Source organism: Pollicipes pollicipes, unplaced genomic scaffold (genome assembly GCF_011947565.3).
Source record: "Pollicipes pollicipes isolate AB1234 unplaced genomic scaffold, Ppol_2.1 Scaffold_6686;HRSCAF=7923_pilon_pilon_pilon, whole genome shotgun sequence".
Taxonomy (NCBI): domain Eukaryota; kingdom Metazoa; phylum Arthropoda; class Thecostraca; order Pollicipedomorpha; family Pollicipedidae; genus Pollicipes; species Pollicipes pollicipes.
In genome coordinates, this window is record NW_023596921.1 from 28337487 (window position 1) to 28355632 (window position 18146).

At 57.7% G+C, this 18146-nt stretch overlaps 1 protein-coding gene across 2 annotated transcripts in view; it reads left to right on the plus strand.

The window, feature by feature from the left end:
* The window catches only part of LOC119107854 (latrophilin Cirl), a 50622-nt gene extending 37982 nt beyond the window's left edge, over positions 1 to 12640 (plus strand). Inside the window, exons 4-13 of one of the 2 annotated variants that reach the window (XM_037231417.1) lie at positions 4147 to 4253; positions 4799 to 6459; positions 6763 to 6928; positions 7312 to 7526; positions 8126 to 8229; positions 8609 to 8653; positions 9421 to 9589; positions 9732 to 9884; positions 10827 to 10955; positions 11542 to 12640. In XM_037231417.1, the coding sequence (XP_037087312.1) occupies positions 4147 to 4253; positions 4799 to 6459; positions 6763 to 6928; positions 7312 to 7526; positions 8126 to 8229; positions 8609 to 8653; positions 9421 to 9589; positions 9732 to 9884; positions 10827 to 10955; positions 11542 to 12219 (3427 nt within the window). In that variant the 3' untranslated portion in view covers positions 12220 to 12640. The remainder of the gene's footprint in view (positions 1 to 4146; positions 4254 to 4798; positions 6460 to 6762; positions 6929 to 7311; positions 7527 to 8125; positions 8230 to 8608; positions 8654 to 9420; positions 9590 to 9731; positions 9885 to 10826; positions 10956 to 11541) is intronic. The other variant, XM_037231418.1, reaches the window with a different exon arrangement.
* The last annotated feature ends 5506 nt before the right edge of the window (positions 12641 to 18146 follow it).

Below are 18146 nucleotides of genomic sequence, written 5' to 3' on the forward strand. Positions count from 1 at the left end.
CCGGCGGCAGGTCGCGTCGAGCCGCGGCGCGGCCGGTCAATAGGGCGCAATCAGCCGCGTCTGCGGGGGAGCGCGCTAATCCTGTCACGGTCGGGGTGGCCGCGGGCGCCGGGCGCCGACGGTTGCGGCGGGGCTCTGTTCGTGCCACCCCGGGGGAGGCCAGGCCAGCAGTCGTCGGCTGGTCTCCCCCGAGGCCAGCCGACAATCTTTGAGGGCACTCTCCTGACTACCACCCTCCCCTAAGGCCCCTTTCTTTGGGAGCATTGCTGAGGATCTCCCTCCTGCGGACACTTTTATCTCCTGAGAACTCTCTCTCTCTCTCTCTCTCTCTCTTAAGAGCTCTCTCTCCTCTGAGCAATCTCATGAGGACCCCCTGAGGACCCTCTTTGACTGACGTCCCCCCGAGGACCCTCCACAGGGGACACTCCCCCAGGACGCCGCGTCGTTTCCGGCCGTCTCGTCTTGGCAAGTCGGGCTGGGACCGGGTTTCCGGGAGCCGACCGAAGCGCTCTGTTAGAGTAGCGCCGCCCGGTGATTTTTCCCGGCGGCCATTCTCTGGCCGACAGCCGAGAAATGGCACCAGTCTGTCAGCGTGCTGGCCAGCGTCCCAGTCCGTCCCGGAGACCACGGCCACGCGGATGTTTGTATCCTCGCGGCGGCCGCGCGCTCTCCTCCATCCGTCATTTCCATCGGCGATTTCTCTCACGTGCACCAGCCGCGCCGACCATCGCTATTCAATTACTCGATTCGGCTCTTTTGCGGAATAAAAATGCCGGTTCGCGAAGATGCAGCGCGGGTGTATGCAAATTGTGCCCGCCGACCGGCTGGAAAAGCATTCTGTTTGCTGATGCTGCGCTGCGGTAATTTGGCACGACCGAATTTATCTGCCGGCGAATGCAAATGAAATATTTGCATGCGGGCGGCCGGCGGCCGGAGACGGGCTGGGCAGGGCTGCGGTGCTTTGAATGTAAATGCAATGTTTCCAGCGTGGTGCAACTTGATGTTTGAATTAAGCGCGGCGAACTATAGGCACTGGGGGTCAGTCAGAACCGTCCCCGCCGCTTATCTATGCGGATTCCTATTCAGAACCACGGCTGAAGGCAGTATCGAATTATTGGTGGGCTTTGCGGGGGTTCTGTTACGGCCGTTCGTTAGACACACTCCGACCGATAGATACCCGGCCATTCGGCCCTGCGCTGTCCGCACTTAACAGAGTCGCTGTGCGCAGCTCTTGCTCTGGGCAGTAGATACGGGTTAGGATAACGAAATTACGGGGTTCTTCCTTGTCTGGGCGACGGCTGGTTAACGGCGTGGTGTGGAATGATAATTTAGTTCGTAGCGTTTTACGTCCGAGTTAATTTTGTCACGGTGTACATCAGCCAGCGGACAAGCCGAGGAGCTGAATGGCATAGATTTCCATCCACCAATGCATGCTGCTATGATTGCATTATTCCGTGATCAACGCCTTTCGATAAGGAACATGAATGCAGGGGTCGGCAACGCGACAAAATCTTCAAATCGGCGACGAGCACTAACTCCGCACAAATAACCAAATGGATTGTGACGAGCTACGCTCTGCTCCGTCCCTGCACCTTCCATACCTCCGAACGACAACGGAGCGTCCTTCCGACACGAGACCACTTAGGAGCATCCCTCTGACGGAACCACTCGGTAGCGTCTCTCTGGCGGGACCACGCGGAAGCGTCTCCTTGGCGGGACCACGTGGGAGCGTCCCTCTGACGGAACCACTCGGTAGCGTCTCTCTGGCGGGACGACGCGAAAGCGTCTCCTTGGTGGGACCACGCGGGAGCGTCCCTCTGACGGGACCACTCGGTAGCGTCTCCGCGTCTCCCATTCTTCCGAGCGGCAGCGGAGCATCTCCGACGGAGTCGCGCCCCCGTGTCGCCGTTAATATTCATAGGTTATCGAACCTGTAACGGTGGTGTCGGCCTTTATCTCCTTCTGTGAGGAATTTATCAGAATATTAGACACAGTGCCGGTGTGAAATTGAGATATTGGTGCCTCTGGCGGCGGCGGCGGCGGAGGACGCCGGGCGACTGTGTGGTCGGCCTACGTGCGGTGCCGCTGCTCGGGACGGACGAGTGCGAGGGCGTGGGAGCGGGTCACCCCGAGCGATGGCGCCCGTCACCGCCGTCCGGCGCCGGCAATGGTCCGCCGGTCGGCTCTGGCGACCGCTACGCAGGTGGAAGCGTAACGCGACAGAGGAAATCGAGGATGCGTCGGAAAAGTGTACCAGCCTGTGATGTATGGGCTGCCGGGGGCGGGCGGCTCCCGCCCGGCAGTAGGTGGCATGAAATTGGCTCGGCGCGCGGACCTGGCCAGCCCGAGAGGTCTGTGGGGCACCGACCGCCGATCAGGGTCGCCATCTCCAGCCGGTCTCCGCCCGTGTCTGCGCCGATCAACACCGCGGCAAGATCGGACCGCCGATCTCGGGAGCGGCGCGCTCCACCGGCTGCCGCCGAGCCGGCTGACAACGCGCCGTCACGTGCCGGCGAGGAGCCGTACTCATCCGCGCTGACGACCCCCGGCTCCGCTAATCCGTTCTCGGGCCGATAATGAGATGTCACTCGACCGCCGCCGCCGCCGCCGCCGCCACCGCCGCCGCAGTTCGACCGGCGGCCCACGCCGCGCGTGCAGCTGCATAATGCCGCTCCTCGGGAGGCGCGCCGCCGCCGCCCATCGGGTCGCGCCGGCGCGCCGGAGTGAGAGCCGAATCATTGCCGACGGTCGGCGATGATGAAGCCACCCTACCGCGAGGCCATTCGCCGTCCGCGGCCGGCGATGTATTGGAAAGCGCGCGGGGGGCGGCGCGATCGGACCCGGGCATCTGGCCGCAACCCGTTCCCGCCGGGCGGAGCCTGCAAAGGCGCAACTTCCATTATACCACCTCCGTTTACAGGCAATTATTCAGAAATCCTCACCCCAACACCTCCGCTGACGTTGATAAATTCTTCTGTATTGTTCGGCCGGCTGCCGGGCCGCGGGCGGCGCCCCATAGTTAGCGGCGCGACCGCGACGCGGCGCCACCGGTCGCGGCGACGGGGCAGGTGAGAGAGCCAGGCTGGCGGCAGGCAGCGCTCGGAGGGCACGCTCGCCGGCAAACAGTGGCCGCACGGCCGCGGGGACGCCGGGCGCGTCTCAAAGAAAACACAAATAGAATGGAGGGAGTGGCGCGGTGAGGGCTGCGATGAAAGAGAGAGAAAGAGAGATGATAATAGGAGGGGCGCGGATGGGGCGTGCGGGCGCCAAACAGGAGGCGGCCGGCGGCCCCCGAAAACAGCTGAGGCCGTTCATCGGGCGGCGGCCGGCGTGGTCCGATTGTGACGTGTTTGAAGGCGGCTGGCTGCGGTCAACAGCGCGAGTCGGCACTGTTTGGCCACTGGGCAAGCCTCGGCCGCCGTCCCCAGTGGGCAAACAGCGGCTTCTCTTGAGCGGTCGCCACCGCCGTGCTCTGTTTCCACGCTGTTGTGGACGGGATTCGAAATGAGTTTGCCCGCCGGTGTGCAAACACGATTTACTGGCTTCGGCCGGCGCTGGATTGGTTTCGCCGGTGGAAATGGCCCGTATGATTGACTCCGCCGGGCGAAGGTTCGCTGTGTGTAACTTATCACATCACATGTGCCGAGCCGGAGACACCACTGCCCAACGCTGCACATAGCCAGATGCATCAGAGGGCTTAGAATACTGCCTTTAACCCAGACAGTCTGAGACGTAAGCATTCACCAAATGGCAATGAAACGAAATGATCGTCTCAAACATGAAGCTTTGACGTCTATTCTCTGACGATAGGACGGCGACCCAGCGTGCCTGCAGACGCATCACAAGCAGATCACAGTCGGCGTTCTGCCGCGGACCACGGCCGGAATGCAGCCGCGTCCCGACACGCTTGGTCGCTGCTCCCGGCAGGCCATTCACCCCGCGCGTAGCAAGACCCTCCTGAACGATGCCGGCGCCCATGATCAGTAAAAATAAAGCCTACCGTGGCGGCGTGCGTTGATGAGCGATCGCAATCTGGAGCGTGGCAGGCGGCCGATCCGTCTCACCGGTCGCGCCGGCCGTCTCCCGTTCGTCCGAATCCCGCTGTCGGCCGCCCGATGACTAATAGCGTGCCCCGCCCGCTTGCAGATGCGGTCAGAAGCAGACCTGCAGCGTGCCCACCTCCATCTCGGTGTTCGGCGACCCGTGCCCGAACACGCACAAGTATTTGGAGGCCCACTACCAGTGTGTGCCAGGTGAGTGCGCGGGATCGGCGGCGTCTTCGGAGGCCGGCTGTCTGGACGGATGCGGAGGTGGTGAGGGCGGGTGCATGGCACCTTTCCAGGTCTCCACAGCCATGAAGCACTGACCTTTACCTCAATGTGGCCTTCGCCAACTCTTTAAAGTTCGCACGACCGAAGTTGGCCGTTCAGCCGGCTCGTTTGCAGACGGCCGTATCTGAACGGGTGTAATGGCAGCGATACTTTACCCGGTGGCAGGGCCGGCCTTCCCTGAATAAGCGCTGATCTAGAGCCGCCATCAGCGCCGAAGGTGAGCCAATTTCTGCGCCTTTGACACTTTGATCCGGTGTGGCCATCTGGTCCGGTCGGCTCCGCCCGGTCGGCAGCGTCGCGCTGCGGCGCTGCTGTCGCCAACGGCGATATCACTGAGCCGGGGGCGGCTGTGGATGAGCAGCGCCTGTCGTTTATTGTGCCGTCTGCGCCGGTTTATTGGCGGCGGGCGTGCCGGCTGGCGGCAGATGGCGGCATGACGCTGACCGGCACGCGCGCCTCTCCCTTAGACACCATCCAGCGGACCACCAATAAAGCGCCGCCGGCCTGGCTGACGACCACCACGCCGCCGCCGCCGCCGCCCATCCTCACCGAGACGCCGTTCAAGCCGCCGCCGCCGGCTTTCACTACGACGACCACGACGACCACGACCACGACCACGACGACCAGGGCGACCACCACCACGGCGAGCACCACCACCACCTCCACGAGCACGACCACGACGCCGGCATGGACGGCGGCCCCCCCGGTCGTGCCCGGCCGTGACCTGGTGGAGACACATGACATCGTCAACGTCGACGGCCGCGAGGAGGAGATCACCCATGAGCGTACCGAGCTGCACCTACCGGCCGCCGGCCGCGGTCGGCCCGGCGCCGACGAGTGGGCGCCTTATGGCGGGGCCGGCGGTGGCGCGCCGGGCCGCACGAGCGGCGACGCCCGGCCCGACGCGAGGGACGGCGCGCGCCCGCCGGCCGCTGAGCCCCGCCCGGAGGCCGACGCGTGCCCGCCGGAGCGGCGGCGCGACCTCGTCTGGAACTGGACGCGCGTCGGCGAGGCCGAGGTGCTGCAGTGCCCGGGAGGCGTGCAGGGCACCGCGCGCTGGGGCTGCGTGCTGGGCCCGGCGGGGCCGCGGCGCGAGCCGCAGATGCCCGACCTCAGCGACTGTCGGTCGCTTTGGCTGACCAGCCTGGAGACCCAGCTCAAGGAGCACTCGAACGCGCTCACCATCTCGAGCAGTCTGGCCGAGGTGACCGACTCGTCGCCGCTGTTCGGCGGCGATCTGGAGGCGGCCGTGCGCCTCATCAACCGGCTGCCGCTGCAGCTGGGCGGCGGCGAGCGCTACCCGCTGGACCGCAATCGGCGCGAGGCCAGCGTGGCGGCACTGACCAAGACCGTCGTGCGGACGGCCAGCAACCTGCTGTCGGAACGGAAGCGGCCGATGTGGGACGACCTGGGCAGCGCGCGCACGCAGCCCGTCATGACCTCGTTCATGCTCGGCTTGGAGGAGAACGCCTTCTTGCTGGCGGACAGCCTGGCCGAAGAGAAGTCGGTGGTGCAGTACAGCGACAACGTGCTGCTGTCGGTGCGCCTGCTCAGCGCCTGGAGTACCGGCGCCATCGAGTTCCCATCGGCCGAGGAACGCGCCAAGCTAACCCAGGTCAAGGACTTTGTGCGCATCCCCGGCGAGTCGCTGCAGGCGAACGCGGACGGCGGTCGCGCCGCGGTCGTCTTCATGTCCTACGAGGGCATGGACAAGATCCTGAAGCCGCCGCCGCCTGAGCCCAACTCCCCCAGCCGGCCGGTGGTCAACTCGCGCGTCATTTCGGCCTCGCTCGGCAAGGGCCGCCACGTGCAGCTGCCGTATCCGGCGCTGCTCGTGCTGCGACACCTGCACACGGAGAACGTCAGCAACCCGCGCTGCGTCTTCTGGGACTACACGCTCAACTACTGGTCCGAGCTGGGCTGCCGGAGGCTGGCCACCAACATGTCACACACAACATGCGAGTGCGACCACCTGACCAATTTCGCCGTGCTCATGGACATGCACGCCACGCCGCTGCCCGAGACCGACCGCGTGGCCCTCGAGATCATCACCTACGTCGGCTGCGGCATCTCCATCGTCTGCCTCCTGCTGGCCATCATCACGTTCCAATTCTTCCGCGGCCTAAAAGTACGTGGTCGCGCGATGCGGAGCTGCAGCCTGTCACGTGGTGGGCCGTTCATAGATCAAAGAGCCATAGCTTGCTGATCAAAGCTCGTCTAGATACATTGGAGCTGAAAGGCTGGAATAACTCGAGTAATTGTGCATTGCGCGTTATTGCGCAACGTCAGGCGTCATGATTGTGAACGTTTGGCTTTTCGCCGGAGCGTTAATTTAGTATTTCAACAGAGTTAAGCACGTTTACACCGAACGTGTAGCCTGAATGCCGACCTCCTCCCTCCTGGGCACTCACACCCACATGTCTGTTCGCAGTCGGATCGCAACTCGATCCACAAGAACCTGTGTATCTGCCTGCTGATCGGGGAGGTTGTGTTCCTAGCCGGCATCGGCCAGACGCACCTGCGCATCGTTTGCGGCGTGGTGGCCGGCCTGCTCCACTACTTCTTTCTCTGCGCCTTCGCCTGGATGTTCTTCGAAGGTGAGTAAACGCCCGGTATTCAGCGTGCTGGTTGCCGTTCGGTTTTTGACGTTCAGACACTCATGCAGTGAGCATTTCGTCCTCGATCCGCACTGCTCTGTCGTCGTCTTGTGACTTTGAAAAGCTGAAGTTACCTCCTTTGATTTGACACACCATTTCCACAGCATTTATTTCGCGCGGAGCGCATCCCGTTTTACTCAGTTTCCTCCGGGCCGGTGATAAACCTCCCGTCCTTCCGTATCGTGCCCAGGGTTCCTGTAAATCTCCTGGCAGTCCAGCTCTAAATGACGGCCATAAAGTCGCACTTCGGGCGGCCGATGCGGCGCGCTAACGGCCCCTAAATCGCCGCCGGCCGCGTCTGACGCCGACCTCGTCCCGCACAGGCTTCCAGCTGTACGTCATGCTGATCGAGGTGTTCGAGGCGGAGAAGTCCCGCATCCGCTGGTACTACGTGGCGGCGTACGGCCTGCCGGCGCTGGTGGTGGCCGTCTCTTGCATCATTGACCCGACCAACTACGGCACGCCGGAGTACTGCTGGCTCCGCTCCGACAACTACTTCGTCTTGGCCTTCGTCGGCCCTGTGGTGCTGGTGATCCTGGTGAGTGGTGCTCCCGTGGTACTGCGGTCGCCGCGAGTGCGACGCGGATCCCCTGGGACTGGAGGCCCCGACGAGTGCGGCGTTCATTTCAGGGTATTGGTGGCCGGGTTTATTGATGGCGCTTGGAGAAAGGTGTCAGTGACATTGCCTAGCAAGCGCCGTGCAGATGGTGTTGATCGTGCTGAGCATGGTGCCGGTGGTGCGGGCGACGGTGCCGGGCGGCTCCGCTAATGGTGGTCGTCCGTCACAGTCGTCCGTTATTTACCACCGCGGCCGCCGGCTTGTTTAGCTTATCGTCGCTCGTTGGCCCGTCTCGCACGCGCTCCCGCCAGAACGCCGCCACCGGAGGCGGCCTGGGACCGCGGGGACGCCACCGGCTGCCGGCTGAAATTGGATGTCAGGTGGCCGCACGTTCTCGTGCGGAGTCAATAAAAAACACACGCACACTCGCCGCGGCAGCGCTCGCGTGTCGGACGATGCCTAATGTCTGCGCCTGCGGGCGTAGGTTCTGCTGCTGCGCTATTCTGCAGGCTGTTCTGGCCTCCTGGCCGTCCTGTGTTAAGGTGCTTCGGTTGACGCCCATGCGTGTCCACCCGCAGGCCAACCTCGTGTTCCTGGCCATGGCTGTGTCGAAGATGTGCCGCCACTCGGTGGCCACGGTCACCATGAAGTCCAAGGAGCAGTCGCGCCTGTCTTCGGCCAGGTTTGTAGCGCCCCGTGCACTCGTGCTCCCTCTCTTGCTGTGACTATGGTGGTGGTGGTGGGCGTCTAGGCCCCGCGTAGTTTTGAGACTGTTTAACCACCGCGTTGGTGCTGCAGCCGGGCCGCGTCGGGAGTTGTTGGCTCCGCCGTCACATTCCGGCGGATGGCTCCACCCGGCGGGCTCGCACCGCACGGCGGGTGATATACGAGCCGAGTTTTTGGTGGCGCTGTCCCGTGCTGCATTATTTAAGGACTGCGACGAAGAACGATGGCGCAGTTGACGGAAATGAGATCGCTTCCGGCCTTCTCGACGTCGCCGCGAGAGCGATAGCTGGGATGAACTGGGTGACAACTAACAGAGCACCACTGTTTCCTTTTAGTGACGAGGAGGAGAGCGTTTTCGCTATGAAAATGAAGGCCCATATGTAAGCGGAAGAATTCATGCTTGCCGTTATGCTTGTTCCACTTGTGCCTGATGGGATTGTAATTCATCTGCATGCTGCTTCTTGTCGAGCACGTCCCGCCGGCTTTTTGCCGCGCGCCGCACTTGTGCCCGTCTTGTCTGCACCCCCGCGCCCTACGCTTGTGCTCGTTTGGTCGGCATCCCGCGTGCCGGGCATCCGCCGGCGCCGGCTCGTTGTCGTAATTTTCGTCCGCCGGGCTGGGGATGCACCGACAGCCGAGCTCCGCCGCCGCGCGGCCTGCACGTCAAATTATGCCTGCCGCTGTCAGATCTGGCTCGGCTGCCTGTGTGCGTGTCTGTGCGTGCGTGTCGGGGTGTGTGTGTGCGGGCGTGGCGGGAGTGAAGAAGCAGCTAGCCTCCGCCCCTCTGCCCACCTCTGCGCTGGGCAGTCGGTGGGAGTCAGCGGCACACGTGGGCAGTGCTACGGCGCAGCCGCCTATGCCTGGCTTGTTTGTGCCTGGTAATGCACGCTGCCTGCCATTCATCAGCGTGCTCGTTGACGTTCATTTGAGGGATCGGAATGTTTGCGACCGAGAGTAAATAAACAGGCTTGATTGCAGACCTGAGTCGCCTAAGTGGTACAGCACGCTCCGTTCGCTGAATTCCTGCCGTTCAAAACAGTGGCCGGCGTCAGCTGGGACAGAAAACAGAGAGTGGTCCTTTTGGGCCCTGATTACTGCCCTGCTGCCCGGATAGCGCACTAACTGTGGGCCACCTGTGCACGTGCAGTGCGTGGATCCGAGGTGCGGTGGCGCTCGTGTTTCTGCTGGGGCTCACCTGGTCCCTGGGACTGCTCTACATCAACCAGCGCACCGTCCAGGCTGCCTACGCCTTCACCGTGCTCAACAGTCTGCAGGGACTCTTCATCTTCTTCTTCCATTGCGTTCAGAACGAGAAGGTGCGTGCATCAATTTACTGCGATGTGTTAGCCCATCCTTTACTGTGCATGTAGCGATTTTTAGACAGCCGCCATGGGCCTCCGCGGCTATTCTGCCGCTCGTGACCATGCCCAGAGGCTGACGGCTCTGTCTCTGTTGCAGACCCGCAGCGAGTACCGCCGCTTCTTCAGCCAGTGTAGCTGGCTGCCAGCCTGCCTGCGCCCGTCGACCAAGGCCAAGGACACGTCCAGCTACTACTCCAGCAACACGCACTCGAACACGCAGACCACGCAGGCCGCCGGCTCGCCGACCACCGTGGGTACCCCCTTCACCTATCCGTGCGTCACGCTCCTGCCCGTTCCCCACCACTACTCTTCTCTGAAGCGACACCAGCCGCGCACTGGGACGCGTCACAGCCACCACCAGCAGGGCGGCTCGGCTCGCCGGCCGCGCGGCGCCGCCGCCCCGGACGGGCGGCGCGCGCCCCCCTCGGCTCCCGCCGAAGGGCCGCACTACGCCGAGCCGTACGCGCCGCTGGAGCCGCGCGCCGGCCGCGGAGGCGTGCGCTATAGTCCCCCGGTCGGAGGGCGCGCCGGCGATCCGTACGGTCTCTGCCGCAGCTCCAGTCTCCTGCTCAAAGGTAGACAGCCGCGGGCGCGGGGCCGTGCTGCATGCTGCCCGCGCGCCGCGCGCGCGCGCGGCTCGGCCTAAACTGCCTGCCGCGCATGGATGTCACCTGCCCCGGTGCCGCCCCGCCTGGTTCGCCCGCCCGCGCCGCCGCCGCCCGTCGAGGGACGCATGAGAGGCAGAGCAGCGCGCCGCGCCGCCTGTGCGCTCGGAGAGCTGGGACAGCCGGGCGCGCGCGTAGTGGTGCCGTTGTAGTTCTGGCGACCTGGGCTCAGGTAGATCAGAGTAACTGTCAGTGTGTAATATTCAGTTTTGTTTGCAGTTGTTTTGACTGTGCGCAGTAGCCTCTAGCTTTTTGTTTCGGTATGGTATTTCAGCCTCTAGCTTCGAATGCCATCAAAGTTTGCTAGCAGCTTTCAGCTTTCAGTGTAAAATACCTACGTTGTGTAAAGTTTACGTTATATTTCACATCAGTGTTTCTCCTTTTCAGTAAGAGCAAGAACAGTTTATTAACAACAACCCTGTTGATAGTATAATTGGGTGCACTTTATTGGTAACGTACATCTGTCCTTACTTCTTTGCATTCACGGCCCGAGCTGATCGTATTTTGACTGTGGTGCATATCCACAGTACCTGGCGAATATGTGGACACAGCCGGAAGAGGACCCCAACAAACTGCGGGCGCCGACTACCGAATCTCGAATCGGTCAGAGCTCCCTGAGGACCCCTTCTCACCGCAATCTTACACGTGACAGAAAGGTGAGCGGATCTGATCCCCAAAATCTCACACAAAATCTAACGGCGAAGCGCGTTCATGTGTTTATTTGAAATGTACGGTCTTCTGCCGCACTTGGTTTTCTCGCTAGTTTAAGGTGCTAAACAACAGAGCGCGTGGATCAGTTTCTGATGTTGCGGGCACTGCATGGATCGCTGGCGGAATGTGTTGCCGTAGCCTGCCTCCGAGCCCTCATTGCAGCCGCCGCCTATGATTGCAGCGTTGTTGCTTTTGAGCATTAGTCGTGATCATCGATCAGTGTTATTTGTGCTTTGGGTTGGCATGATTTGGCTTTTTCGGGCGTTTGATGCGAGCTAGTGGATCTCAGAGCACTTTGTTTCACGTTCACTTAAAACAAAATGCCATGTTGCTTCGTATGTTTGTTTCTGTACACTGACACAAAAGAACTCATTCACGACTTCCTTCCCTGCCAAGAAGGAGGGCGATCCAGGCCGGCTGCGCCTCGCGCCCACCAGTGTTACTGTTCTCAACCCTTGCCAATATGTCTGCGCCCTCGACTGGTCCCGTGGCCGGCCGCCTGTGCTGACGCGCTGCATCTGCCACCGGCAGTCGTCCAGCCTGCGCTCACAGGGCCGCGACAGTGGTAACGGCGGCTCGGCGCCCGACTCGCCGCCGCGTCTCAACAACTACCCGCTGCACGAACTGAACGGCTCGCTGGTGCCCAACCCGGACTTCTTCGCGGCGTACAGCCAGCAGCGCTGGCGGCCGCCGGGCGCGCCGCACCAGTACGTCGAGGTGGGCGAGCCCGTCTACGAGGAGATCGACCGCGAGCCGACCTCGCACGGCGACCTCAGCGACGAGGAGCTGCGCCGCCAGAGCGACATCTCGCGGCAGAGCTCTCGCAGCTACGGCGACTCGCGGCCACTCATCCCCTACTACCCGGAGCGGCCTCTGCTCGAGCAGCCGGAGCGCTGCCCGGCGGCCGAGGCGGCGGCGCTGGCGACGGCGGCGCCGGCCGCCTACGGCGCCGAGCCGACGGCCGGCCGGCGGCGGCCCGTGTCCGCGCTGTGCGAGTCCAACCTCAGACACTTCAACCAGAGACAGGTGATGAGCGACCTGCAGCAGCTGCAGCAGTTGCAGCAGCTGTCGGCGGCCGAGCGGCAGCTGGCCGGGCTGGGTGGCGCCGGGCGGCTGGCGGCCGCGCCGCCGCCCGGGTCGGCGCGGCCCCCGCCCTGCCACGGGCCGAGGACAGATGTGGCCGTTCGGCCGCCGGCGCACAACGTGTAGCGCCGCCCAGTGTGACCGGCGCGTGCGGACAGGGCAGGGCAAGCGTGATGAGCGCGCGCGCAGCGGTGTCCTCGCCGCGTGCAGCGACGCCCGCTTCTAGGCCTCGTGTGATACCTGCCTGGCGCTGGCGGCAACGCCAACTGCATTCGCTTCGTCTCTAACCCGCCTAGTTGCCCCCCCCCCCCCCCCCCCCGGTCCGGAGAAATGTGCCCGACGTTATCACCCCAACCCTGCCAATGCTGGCTTGAGGCGCCGCGAAGGCGGGCGGCGACCGCGGCTTTTTTGGTGTTCATGTTCACTCCGCACATTTAGTCTAGCTCCCAGTTGTTGCTAGTGCGTGTACATTAATCGTCATCTGTGATATTATTATATTAAGCTGTCATAATTGAAACGAGAATATTAATAAGAATGACTGTTTGAAGTATTTTCTTGGGTGGATGAGATGGAACCGGACAGCGCCGACTTAGGCATGCAAGAAGCCTAATGGTCGCAGGAAATGGTTGCATTGTCCTTAAATTGACCATTAGCCATCCGCGCAGCATTATGTTCCAAAACGCTTGATGGTGCCACCGCATACTTCCTACAGAATCAGCTGGCACGACGGTCGTGGCTGAAGTTAGAACCTACCGGCGAAATTGGCAAGGATGATTAGCATGATGTTTGTTACGATCTGTACGCTCCTGTTTCAGCGTAGCATTCCTTATTTTCCCAAACTACTGTACAATGATTACGACAGAATGTAACATGCTAGCAATGCGTCTTATATCCACTGGCCGGACGCCGTCGCGAATACGCCATGAATAATGCGCAATGACAGCGAAGAATCTTTGAGTGTTTTTTTCTTGCTAGGCGTCGTAATGGCAAACGACGTCACTGCCCTAATACGGCGGGCAATCTCCAGGGATTTCCCTAATCTAACCCAAGAGAGCCTTCCACAACTCCTGCTCCCACACCTACCTTACCGCTTCTCCTACCCCAATGCATCCCCCTGCCCGCACTCCTATCCCTGCTCCTTTTTCTTGCTACTGCAAGGGGGGCTTCGCCACATGATCAGCCGACTCGTCAAACACCCAACAGACTCACCTATCGTTCATTGATCAGCGCCATCTTGTGACGCTGTGGTGTACCGCGAACTCCTTCGCCTTTATAAGGTCGTGATTACCTTATTTTCATGAATGGAGTGATACACTGCCGCTGTTTCTCTTTTCTAATTGGTATGCCGCGGTGTAAATGATTCCTATAAAGTCGTTTTATAATGCTGTTATTTTCTGAAAGGCGGTGCGAGCCTAAACTAACGCCGACATGTGATTGTCTGTGGCTAAAACGTCAACACGGAAATTCATGTATAGCGGATCACGAGTAAAATTAAGATACACCACTGTCATTAGAATATACTCCTACAACATGAGGCCACTGGGCACACAGCTAACACCATTCGTGCTTAAATTGGTGATTAAATCAAGTGGTTCATAATAACGTATTGGCCAAAAGCTTTGATTAAATGTTAATTTTCTTCGACAAGGATTGAAGACTGTCCACGTTACGACGCTTAATATTACCAAGCTAAATGATTCCGCAATTAGTAGCATTGCTCTGATAGCGTTCTGACTTAACTGCTTCTGAAAAATGTTCTAAACTGTGATTTCATAAAGAAGACTTGATGCAACCCCATCAATAGAAGGCTGTTTTGCCACATAATCAGATGCGCGTCTGGGCACAACTATTCAATGGCCTTGTCATAAATAACAGGTATTTTATGCGAAACAAACGTGTCTTCCTTTTTTTCTAGTTCTGATGTTTTGTTGGCTGTCATTGGCCGCTAAAATTTATGCGAGTTTCAGTAAGCTCTGACCACGTGAGAACAAGATTAGGCTTGGTGCTGATGTAACTCAACATGGTCATCCTCAGTCCCGAACCTGCAGGAAACATGAGTACAAATGCATAATGAGTCAGGAAAGATATATAGAAGGAAACGTCATGCGTAGGGTCAACAGGGGAAGCGACAAAAAAAGATCAGGGCTGGCAAAAAACATCAAAGCTCTGGGAGCGAGCGACCGAAGGTAATCAGCCGCTCAAACAGATCCCACCTGTCCCCATCTGACTATGGCTGTGAAGTTACCAGGTTGCGGACAAAAGTACGGATAGAAACGAAGACACATGGTCACTGTTCGTAAGATAACATACGCACGCCTAATGTTCGTCAAGCCTAAGTACAAAGGGTATAAAGTTTGCAACGACAAAATTTCGTGATTTCAAAAGCCCATATGGATTAAGGTCGTCCGGAAAATGTTCAAGAAAAAGTTCCGAAAGAAAATGTTCGTTCCCGCGAAAGTTTGCTTTGAAAAATCGTAAATAATCGTTTGTTCCCAAATGTTCGGGTTTGAATGTAAGTCAAGAATGATGCTCGTTTCACAGGGAAGCGTATTCATTGGCTTGGATTTAGATATATGATGTAAGTACACAAAGTCTACGAAAATATTTGTCCAGTGCTCAGTTTGTTAAACGACGGAAACTTCGTATGCGGATGTCTACTGAATATTGGAATGCAGATACTCATTACTGACGTCAGGTGTCGAATGAATGTCACTGTGGGAACCTCGACACCCCGTCGACTGGGGATAAGAGAGGCAAGGGGATGGCGCATTGGTCAAGTCAGGTGTCATGGCTAACCGAGCGCCTCATGACATGAGCTTTACGCCCCGAGACAACTCGAAGTGGCTGTGCAGGATGACCGTGGGATGGCGAGGACTGGAGGTTCATAAATGCGAAACATGCTCCCTGCAGATCACCCGTCGAGTTTGTCGTGCTCCCCCATTATCCCTTACCCTAACGGCGCTTCTGTTGGCGCCTTTGCATGACGCCCTTGAGCACGCCGCAGACGCCAGCTGACGGACGCGACGAGCCAGCTCGCTTATGGAGTGCGGCGTGCAGAAGACCCAGTGACGCCCGGTGTGCCATTACCAATAAAATCAGATCGGATTCCAGTGAGGATGACGCACCAGCCACGGTAACGCGACCCGTTCCATTAGGAATATGACTGCACTCGACCCAACCTTGCCCGAGATCATAATTTGTGAGCCGCGTGCTGGATAGAGCTAGACGTTACTCACTAAAATTAATGCCTTATATCATCCCAAGAAGCTAATATCCAGCGCAAGTTATGAGCTGCCAGTGCATCACTTGGTGCTCTAGTGTTCAGCATCATTTTATTAGCATATGACGAGGCCGAATGAGACCAGAGCCACACAGCTGAAGTTATGGTGGCGCAGCAGTGGCGGATCCCGAGCGGTGGCAAGGTCCATGTCCTTTTATACCGAAGGGACATCAAAGTCCTGTGGTGAGGGGGCACCAAAATCATCATTTCAGGTCCACATTATCTTTATTTTCGAGGCACACCAAACACCAGGAACTCCACAAACGGCACCAAATATTCAAGCCAACATACACAAATACAAGCACGAGTTCTAAAATCAAAAAGGACTAAATGCGGCAGATCACTCCGGTGGACGGAATTCTACCGATTACAAAATAGAAATAAAGTGGCAGAAATCCGGGGACTTTTCCCGGACTTCTTTCGGGGAAGGGGGGCACCAAGTTCCAGGTACACCACAATAAAGCGTGATCCCTTCCGTGTCGAAATCCTGGAACCGTCCCTGTACCACAGAAGAGGCCGAAAAATACCGGAACAGTGCCATTCGGCATTCCCAAGCCAATGTTCTCCATACATCGTTCGTAGGCTTAATGTTCATCATTCTCGGAAAGTGGAGTACATCCACGGTTCCCTGTAAATACGCCTATACTACTCACGAACCTTAACGTACGTATCTTTCAAACTAACTTTATCGGCTGAGAAAATGTAGTGCACCCAACTTCTTATGAATAGCTGCGTACGCACTTAACGGGTATGGGCCTTTCCATAAGAACTTGTGTCCCGATGAACTTTTGTCAATACGAACATTTTCCATGCGCACTTTATACCGTCCGAACATTTGGTAACGAGATTTAACGCAGATTCTTTTGTCGTACGAATTTCATACCTTACGCACTGATGTTTACGAACAGTGCACATGTACATGCGTATGCATATCACGCACACGTACTTTCTCCATGCATGCTTCTGTTCTAAAACCGCAGTCATTACCCCGAGAGGCAGCACTGTCGTCAAGAATGATATTATAGATGGCAGCACTACCATCATAAGATCACTGCACTTCATGGGTCTCGGACGCGGAAACTCGCATCCAGCCGCAGCGTTTGTCATCCTACAGATCTTTGGTCACCAACGATGCCTTCATGATAAGCTTTGCCTGACTCCTGTAGTCAATTAAGTGAAGAAATCTTGCATTAAACGGTTGCATTAAGTGAACCGTCGGCACTCCTCATTTTACAGTGGTCTAGTGGACTTGCTGAACGGAAATAACTCAGAATCTTCGTCGGATCTTTTGTCTAGGTTCCGCAGAGATACTAGGTACGTCACTAATGTAGATTGTAAATCAAAGTTGGTGAACCATTTACGTGAGCTGTTAAGTGCATTTGCGAGGTCCATTATTCGCATAGATAGGACAAAAGTATTACCCTAATTCCTCGGAAAAAGGAGAGGAGGGAAAAATAGCCGCGATTATTTTTATTGAGCACTGTTTATCTCCACTCTCCCGGTCTTTTTCCGGGGGATGACTGTAATTTTACTATCTAATCTGGGTGAACAAATTGTATGAACATGCCCAAACCATGTTTCTGGAAATGTTCAATATTCAGTCGGAATCGATTAGCGAAGCAAATCATGCAACTCAGTTTTAAACACGCGCACTCGAAAATGGTTGGAGCCAAAAAGCTCGACACTAGGCGTTGAAGTATTTACAGGCCGCGCAGCAACGGCCCCGCGGTTAACGCTAAGCCATGCCCAACGGGTGGACAAAAATGATGAGGCGTCTGAAAGGAAATACTTTTGGACGCTTTAGGGCATCAAATCGTACAATTGCAAATTATTCTGGGCGTGATATTCACCGACGTGATTTTTAAATCTCTCAGAAGAGCGGATTGGTCTGCACAGCACCACGAAGTGGCGCAGGGATCATCTGGTGGTGGAACTGGAAGAGTGGAGGTAGCATCCCTATTTTCGTGTTGCTGTAGCTGTTAATCCGCCCAGGGAAAACCTCGAAACTGAAAAAGATTCGCCCAGTATTATCTTTAAACGGCACGAATTAGGTTGACCACGCGCTCTGGTGGGGGTCAAATTGGCCCACACCAAACTTTTTCTTGAATGGTTTCCGAACGGCGCGGCGTAGCCGCACCAAATCTTGCATAGCTGTCGCAAATTGAATAGCGGATCATCGAGCATCACAAATTCAGACTTACCTCATATGGTCGCTGACCTGTGGCAGGTCAAAGTCAGGCCATTGCTTCAGCGAAGGAATTTTCTAGGGAATAGTTTAATCTGATCCAACGACAGAGTGGCAGACGAAGCCATACCTATCTAAGATGCTTTCTTAGACAGCACAAATATTGAATGAGCAAATTACGTTGACCTTAGGTCAGGAATGAAGGCCAGACCAAGATCATAACCATCCTGTTTTATCATTCTAGGGCTTGCTGTATGGGATAGTTTCTGGTGCTCATTTCGAATTTATTGACAGCAGGAACCGCAATATCCATGTTTCATGGACTTTTTAGAGGTCAGAATAGGTCACTGACCCAAAATGACCGAGGTCAACGTTGTGTTTTAGAAACATACTGCCTAGCGTAATCTTTGTTGCGTATTCAAAGCAAAATTCAGAGCAGGCTTGTATGATTTTGGTCACCATGGCCTTAAAAGGGTTAAATAAGGTCACTGACCTTAAATGAGCATGCTAACTTTTGCTTACAACCGGTTATCTAGGTTCTGGAAGCACTCTGGAGACCAACCTGAAATTTGACTTTTTTTACCTTAT